At 42.1% G+C, this 9005-nt stretch overlaps 1 protein-coding gene across 1 annotated transcript in view; it reads left to right on the top strand.

Moving 5' to 3' along the window:
* Positions 1–3788: 3788 nt before the first annotated feature.
* col18a1a (collagen type XVIII alpha 1 chain a) overlaps positions 3789–9005 on the top strand; it is a 34843-nt gene continuing 29626 nt past the window's right edge. Inside the window, exon 1 of the mRNA XM_054746454.2 lies at positions 3789–4708. Coding sequence (XP_054602429.2) covers positions 3826–4708 — 883 coding nt within the window. The 5' untranslated portion in view covers positions 3789–3825. The remainder of the gene's footprint in view (positions 4709–9005) is intronic.

Here is a 9005-nt window from a genome sequence, read left to right as displayed (position 1 = left end):
CACTAGAAACTTTTGCACCCCTTAAACCGTAATTAACCCTCCGACGCGGCTTTTTGAAACAGGCCGTGTTGATATTCTGCCTCGCTTCAGACGGTAGCAGGAGACACGATGAATCGCTGGAATTCCAACACATTTCATTTTGCTTGCATTATTTTATCACCTTAATATTAGAAGCACTAAAATGTTTTTTAATTTAATTTTTTTGTTAATACAGTCTTTTAGAGCAAATGATTCTCAAGGCATTCATGACGAGAGTGCATGCGCAGTGGACAGTCACCAGTAAATACAGACTAGTAGTTTGTCATCCGTGGAAAACTCCCTGTGATTCATCCTGGTTTTCCTCTGTTTCCAGTGTGATTCGAATCTCATTTGGGACGAGAACAAACACAGCTTTGTTACCAGCGGAAATCACACTGATTAGAGTTCACACATCAAAAAAGAAGAGCCTAGAACAGTTGAGTTTTTGTTTAAATCTGGGCTGATGACTTGGGTGGGAAAGTGTCACTAGAGTAAAAATTTCCTCATTAGACTTTATTAATCAAGTGAAATTGGCCTCAGCTGTTCAGTGCTGCTGCAAAGTCAGTTATCTTGTTACGTACTTGAACAAATCCACTGATTATCAGCTAAAATTTCCATAAATAGTTTATTTTTTATTTAGAATACAACATAGAAACAAGATGTTGGGGTATGTAGCTGATAAAATGCAGCCTTTAGTCATTTTCTGTGTATTTAGTTATTTCTGGTATGATGGATCCCCCTGAGACGAGCAATTTCAGTGCACCGGGTCGTAAAACCGCACGTTTCATCATCCCAGTTCAGCAAGCCAGATTAATATTAGTGAAATAGTTGAAATCCAGAGATGATCCGACTCAGGCTGGCCGCTTCAGCCAGCTGGCTCCAACCTGGTTAACGATTTTATCTTAACCAGCTCCGCCTGCTAAAATAGAAACAGTGCAGAACTTACAAATAATAAAATGCTGTTCCACCCTCATCCACTAGGGGATGGCTCCAGAAAGGAGCACGTTCCCACTGACTCCCATGTTAAAAATGCCAACTTCACAGCAGAAATAAACACGCTTACAGTCTGGTTCAAAAACCATTTTAGGTTTAATTGATCTAGTTTACATTCATGACCACTCTAAGAGGGGTGGATGTTTTTGTAACTCATCTGTTTTAATGTAATTAAAGCTTGATATTAAAAGTAATTAGAGGCATGTCCTATTGATCGACAGGTGTCAGATGAGCCGACAGCGCTAGCGGCTTGCTCCCCTGCTTGCTCCAGGGAAGGCCTCAGCCTCAGAGGGTAGCAGAGTCCCTCAACCACAGTGGTTAAAAGGGACAGCAGTAACTCAGGAGGTAGAGCGAGTTGTCAGAAGGTTGTGGGTTCAATCCCAGCTCCAACCAGAGAATGCTGCTGTTGTGTCCTTGGGTAAGACACTTAACCCTTCTTGTCTGCTGATGGTGTTTGGCATGCCTCGCCTCTGTCAGTGTCCCCCAGGGCATCTGTGGCTACAATGTAGCTCATCCCCACCAGCGTGTGAATGTGTGCGTGAATGGGTGAATGACTGATTGTGTTGTGAAACGCCTTGGGGAGTTGAGGAACCCTAAGGAAGGTGCTATACAAATACAGGTTATTTACCATTTTTACCAAAAGCCACCGCCAACCTCCTTTAGATTTGATTAGCTCAGTTAGCTCGTAGCTACATCAGAGTTTGATGGGTGTCAGTCATCTGCCCCCACCCTCACAGCCCCAGCCTCAACTCCATTTTTGTATTTTCCGGGAGTGATGTGACGCGGCCAAGATGGCGATGGTTGGAACCGCCCATTTGGCTTTAGCTCTTCAGAAACCTACAGCTGACGGCGCAGAGGTTTTGTCCATCTTTTATGTACAATCAATGACGTCAACACACACTCCAACATTATGTGAGAGTGTCCAAATAAACATTTCCAATTTTTGATAGAAATAGTTACTTTGACATTTCTGAACATTGTTCTTTTACAGATTTGTTAAAACCCTGAGAATGTTTTTTTTTACTCTAAATAACAAAATTACTTATTCTCTTTGTTAAAATGAAAATATCCATTTTTGGCAGTTTTAGAATGAGGAAGTGCGTGGTTGTGCGTTGCTTCCGTCGGTCTGGAGACGGGTCCACATGCAGATTTGTGCCTCTTGGCTAGCTGTGATTGTTGAATTGGCTTTCTTTGTGTTCTAGTTAAAGGTTGGTACCTCTTTAATGCTCCCTTATAAATGGCTAGTAGTGTATAGATAAATTATTAACTAAATTGTAATCCTTTATAACTCAATAATTAAGAGAAGAGAGAGAAAAGTCGCCTGTTTCTTGCCAAATAGTGAGCCTTTTCATACATTTATTTCGTGCGGAGTTGCTGTAATAAACATATCAGCCATTGCTTAAGGGGGTTCCTTCTTCTTTGGCCATCTGAGAAATATTAACAGATCCCTGAACAGTTCAAGTTTTCCCTTTAGCATTAAGCTTTCCTCCATCTCTGCATAAGCGCCTGAAAGCTTTGAAATCTTTCAAACACACAACTTTTCAGATCCCTTCTATCGCAAAGCGAGGTTACACACACAACACACGCCTTCCTTTTATTCTAAACCCCAATCCTACAAGAAAGACACAAGCCCTTTTTTCCTTTTATGCCTGAGCTCCCATTAGTAGCCAAAGGTGTCTACTCCACTAGAGGAAAGCCAGTCAGGACAAGAAACCGAGGTCTGGATTACAATTTAACCACAGGGTGCTGAAACAGCCCCTAAACCAGATTAAACAATGCATGTTGGGAATGTAGGATTTTCTTTTGTATAGTGACGAGCTTTTGTTTGACAACTCCTCTGTGGTATAATTGATTCTAATGTTTCCCTGAGGTCTTGCATAACAAAACAATAATAAAGTTGTTGTTAGTGTTTTGGACATTTCAGCACATTGCAGGTAAATTATTGCAGCAGAACCTTTGCACAGTTCTTTTTTTTAAAACTGTTTTCATGACATTTAATGTCTTTTTTGTTGAAAATGTAAATCTGCAAGAGCCTACAACTGTAGATTTCTAATGATCATAGTTTAACAAAGACGATTGGTCAAGGGGAGCAAATTGCCCCTCTCAAGCATCAGTGGTGCATTGAGAAGCAGGGCTGCTGTAATTCTGAGGTATCAGCAGCAGGAGAGATAGCTTTTCACTGCTGGAACAAAAGTAGGAGGAGTCAGGAGAATAAATATTGCCAGAGCAGCCAATACGAAGCCCACCCCTCCCGCTCCCCCCACCATCTTGCATCTTTTGAATGGAAGCACTCCTCTCCACTTCTCCCCTTTGGCTGCTGGAGTTTGTGTGGTGACACAGCAGAAGCAGAAAGAGTGTTGGGATTGTTTGGACATGTCATCGTTCACCCTGGGAGCCTGACCGAGTAGGTGGAAGTGGTTGCCAATAATGAGGATCCAGTTTGGAGTTTTGTTTTTGCTGGCCCAGTGGGTGGTCTGCTCGGACGCTTGGTTCTGGTACTGGACTGGTACAACAACGTTGCCACCAACTGTGGAGCACGAAGGGTCTGGTGGTCTGGTTGGCAGCGGAGAACCACCATTTGAGAGTGGTGCAGTCACTGGAGCTGAGATCATAGATGAACAACATGGAATCCAAAAGGTTGAGCAAACTTTGGAGGAGACCACCAAAGCTCCTGAGCTGACCACTTTGACTCCCGCAGTAGAACCAACAACTCAGTATGCATCAGAAACGGACACTCTGGAGATTTCTTCACACACAAGTAATCCTGGTAATGGTGAATCTTTCTTAAGGGGTTCTGGAGAATCTGACCGTTTAATGTTCGCAGGAGAAGAATCAAGACTTAGGACAAGGATTAAGTCTGGGTCTAACCATTTGTCAGGCCCTGAGTCCTTTTTAAAAACAGGAGTTGGTAGAAGCTTTGGATCTGAAGCAATGGAGGCCATTGGTCATGGAGGTGTAGATAGTGGAGATGGTGCAGAACCTCACAACAGTGAGCAACAACAGAAGTTTACCTGGGCTGATGAAGGTCTTAACATGGAAAACACAAAACCAGCTCAAAGTCCAAATTTTGCTCCTAAAACACCTTTTAGTCAGGTTTCAGTTCTTAACCAGAATCTTCTTACAACCAAAACTCAAACTCAGGCCCATAAAACATTTATTATACAACCAAAAACATGCACTACCAGACCAGACACTAAGCTGATACCCTTAAGAACTCAACCTACAAAATCCAATGATGTAGTATTAACAAGCCAGGGAACTTTAATTGGTCAAACAGCCGATAATATAGATACTGCTGTAGGTACACAGGCACCAGAACCAATCAATGACTCCTCAAAATGTGTGTTGCTTGATGCCCCTCTTAATTTCTGCTCCTCCATGATGGGGAAAATGTTTGCAGTACCAAATTTCTTCAACCAAAGCAGTGTGGAGGACGTCCAAGCACTCCTGAGTGATTGGACTTGGTTGCTAAAGTCTCAATGCCATCATAGTTTGGAGTGGTTTTTCTGCCTCCTCTTGGTGCCAAAGTGCAGCTCCGTGGTCCACCCACCGGCATTGCCTTGCCAGAGTTTCTGCGAAGTGTTGCGGGACAGTTGCTGGACACTTCTTGATGGGGGTCGCCTCCCTGTGGAGTGCCACACTCTACCGGATGAGGAGGATGACGGGTATCGGTGCTTGTCAGTTAGTAACCGGAAAGGTAATTACTGGTTCTAAAGGAATCCTAATTTGGGGTCGTTTTGAACCAGTCTGGACATTTTTAAAATGTTATACCCCATTAACCAATTAACATGTGTGTATGCATAAAGGATTAACTATTCTTTTTAAATATGTGTATTAATACAGCCTAACGAATATGGTGGCTGACACATTGCAAGCACACATGCAACCTGCTGCATGTATAGATTCCCCTTTTTCTTCCTGCATGCTTTTTTTTTTTTGCAGACATGATAATGCATAAATCCATCAATTCTCTATATTTTCTTTGGAGGTTACTGTCATTAGCTGAAAATTAATAATGCATGTATGCAATATTATTGGATTTCAAGGACATTTTAATAGAGTCTAAAATAAAAACCCATAATGTAAAATCTGTTTGTGCACGAGGCGTTGTCCTTACACTGCAAGGCTGATTTTTACGCATGTGTGTTTTCAGGAATGGACACACCAGGTTGCATGATCTGAAGTCATGTTTGCATCTTTGGTTCTTCAGTAAAAAGCTGATTTTTACAACTTAGCTGACAGCAGGACTCAAACTTTCTTGCAAGTGTCCATAATGCAAGCTGATGTAGATGGTAAACACACTGGTCTGTTCCAGTCAGTTTAAAGAGAATCAGTTTAACACCATTAATATCTTTACTTGCATTTCCATTGTGGATAAAAGTATACGTGCAACAGGTCCCTGGTGTCTATACAAACCATGGAGAGAGTGACCCAGTTGTTTAGTCCAGTCTGCGTTTGTTGATTCATGTGAGAGTCGTCCCGTTTCCCAGGTTTTGTGACAAACTCTTTGTGTGGGAAAATCTGTTTTTGTGGGTCTGCACTCGCTGCCAGCCCACAGCTCTTATCGCCAAACAGTTGAAGATTGTCTTTTTACAGCCGTACTATCTTTCCGACACCCCGTTTTGCTGACATGCCTGAGTGGACTTTATGTTTCCGGCAGTGTGACAAAGAGACAAATCTGGTCCAAGACAGTTTTCTAGTTTGATCACGGAATAACGACGGGGTGGCTTAGAGAATCAGAGAGCACGATACAGACTGGCTCCTTCTGAATTGCCCTTACTTAACTTAAACTAAACAATCTTGTTGTCGTCCTCGACCCTAAGGATGATTTTATAGCAGCTCCAGAAGTCAGTTCATCACTGTTTTTAAAACCAACCTCAAGGTGTGACAACAGTGCTTTGAAAACTCTTTAAATCCGACAAGGCTGCCCAGTATCACTCACACCTGTCAGATTTCATGAAACATGTGAGTACACTTGTGCCTGTAGTATCTCAGGTGGGACAGCGTTTGTTTTTGAGTCTTTCGGGAGTCCCAAATCTGCAGTTTAAGCTGATAAACTCAAATATCCTCTGATCTAACCAGCTCAGTGGCCTAGTGGAAGAGTGTCCGCCCTGAGACTGGGAGATCAGGGTTCGATTCCTGGTCGGGTCAGACCAAAGACTTTGAAAAAATGGGACCCAACGCCTCCCTGCTTGACACTCAGGTTGGATTGGGGGGTTAAACCACCAAATGGTTCCCGAGCGCGGCTGTGTCTGCAGCTCACCGCTCCCCCAGGGGATGGGTCAAATGCGGAGAACAAACCTGTGTGTGTGACAACTAATGGGACTTTAATTAACACGGTTCCTGTGAACAGTTTGAGGCGCTGGAACATCTTACCTGCAGTTGCTGGTCAATTTTTAAACAGTCTTTCATTTAAGTACGAGAGAAGCTGAGATAATGTGTCACAAAACTCTGTAAATGTTTGCCTTAAAACAACAAAAAAGGGTAGAAAATGCATTTTGCTCTGATTAATAGTCTCATAACTTCACCGCGCTTTTGTCCTTTGACGTCACACTTTAACCCTTGCTATATGGAGTGTCTGTGAAGCTGCAGACTGTGGGCTTGATGTGTGGCAGGTTGACTTTTATTACCCCAAAACACCCCCCAGTAATGTTTGCATTCCTAATGAGTTGTTATTCAGGTTCACTTTAAGCCAAACTGAGATTTGGGGCAAAAAAGACAAATTCCTGTTAGATTATGAAGACATCATCCCAGGGATCCTGTCAGATATGATCCCGTCCCTGCTGGGGGTCAGGACTGTTGGGGATCAAATGGCTTGTTTAATGATGCTTTTCCATGGTTACCAGCCTCCTTGTGAAAGATGAGCACTCATTCATATCAGGGTTCAGAGGTCAACTGCAAATAATTTGAGAGAGTTTGTGCTAGCAAGGAAATCCCTTTAAAGAAACCATTAGTCTGAACATAAAATGACAGGATTTAGTAGCTTAAGTGAAATGAAGTGCAGATGTGGTCATGATTTGGTCTGATAAGGACTTAGCACCAGGTGAGCTGCATGGTGCTGCTCTCAATCGTGTTTCTCGATTGCGTCCAAGATTTTAACTTTTTAGGGATTTTTATGCATTACTTTTGTTCTCTGAACTTGTGGGACGTGGGTTAAAAACAAGTTTTGATTATTTTCTAAATTAAAAGAAGGTAGTTGCATGTTCTGTGCTATTTTCATGCTTCATGCTGAGTATAGTGTTGTGTTATTTTTTAATGCAACATTTAACATTATCAGTAATTAATACCTTCAAATTATAGATAGATTATAGAGTAGCTAGATGTGGATTTAGTACACCCTGGTGCTTTTCAGTAATGATGGAAATCTCATTGAGTGGGTCCCAGTTTAGCCTCTCTCTACACAACACCAGTTTAAACTGGTTTACTTAATGGACAACATGTTAATTTGACCTCAGGGAAATCTAACAGGTTGAGTTTTAATCTTTAAAAAAGCTAACAAGGTCTTCTCCTTTCTCAGCGTGCAAGAATCAAATGTGCACATTTACTAAAAGTTCCCAAGAAATCTCAGAGGATGAACCTTATTAGTCAAATAAATGCAGATCCAATGCTTGCATGTTCATTTGATTGTCAGGATTGATGTTTTCCATTAGAAAATCCTAAATGGAAGCCATTAAGACCAAATACTGAACAGAAAACGGTGGTCTGGTTGATCTTAAATCTGAAAATGGCGAAACCAAGCTGACACAATAGCTGGCCTACTAAACCAAACCCAAGCCCCACACCAGATGGATTAGCATCCGTGTTTTTCATGTTCGCAGAACTGCCATTTTCATGTTTTCTGGGTGAACTCTGACACCCGGGGTCTGACTTGCTGAGTGAAAGTGGAGCTCATCGCTCTTGTCAGCGAGCCTTGAGGGATGTTTAAGATGGTGACTGAGTGAAATCACATCCTCTGACGGTCCAGATGTTTTCCCGTGGATGCTACAGAATCCTCTACACTGTTTTCCTAAAGCTGTGTGCATGCTGCTGCAGATAGCTTCATCAATGGGGGATCCCAAATGGTCCCGGAATGTTAGGAGAAGACAAATAACGGCTTTCCCGGTCAGTAAGCTGTCGGCTTGACAAGACAAACTAGCACCGTAAACCCGGCACCAGTCCATTCATCAGCAGCTCCTTTTTCTGTGTCCAGCTGACCTTGAAGCTGTCGGCATTTAACAAAGAGCATTTGGGAAAGTTAAATTCAGATTGCACTTAAAATGCAAATGACGAATCCTTTGTGCAGCCAACATTTTGAGAGGGAATGTGTGTACCTACTGGTAATTGTGTCAAAACACGCTTGTGTAAATCCAAAACTCGTCTAGTTGACTTCACCTGTGAAATAGTTTCATTAGAGTCTCAAACTGGCATCCGGCTAATTACACAGCTGTGCTATATGCAGCAAAAGGTTTATGATTGTCTTCTAGTCAACAATAATATATCCTTTTCATTGTAATTTATCTATACATTCCTACGTGCAGCATCTGGTTGATATGAGGGATGAGTAATGGAGAGAGTCTTCTGTTAATGACAGGTTAAGGAAGTTTCCAAAAAGACGAGCCTGTAAATAAATTACATGTCTGGATTAGAAGAGATGATGTTTTTGTGTAAAAATAATTGCAATACTTTGTAAAAGTTTCCTGCCAGATTCAGCTGCAAGCGATGCCAAATTTGCAACATAAACTTTGCTGCATCACGTGAACCACACAAAGGTCAACTTGCTCTTTTTGTAGCCAGCCGGGGCGAAACGTGTAAGCGCAGGCCCGTCGGAGGGAGGTCCAATGTTCTGGGTTTATCAAAGCAAACATCTGCTGCCATTCATGCAACATTTGCAGCATACCTGTCAGGTTCAGTAAGAGCTCATTCTAAGTTTCCAAATTTATTAATATGATATAAATAATTAGAAAGATTAGCTTTTCTGGTTTGTTCTGGAGTTTCCTGCAAAAAATCCCATATTT

Source organism: Nothobranchius furzeri, chromosome 14 (genome assembly GCF_043380555.1).
Source record: "Nothobranchius furzeri strain GRZ-AD chromosome 14, NfurGRZ-RIMD1, whole genome shotgun sequence".
Taxonomy (NCBI): Eukaryota; Metazoa; Chordata; class Actinopteri; order Cyprinodontiformes; family Nothobranchiidae; genus Nothobranchius; species Nothobranchius furzeri.
This window is presented reverse-complemented; position numbering and strand designations above follow the sequence as displayed.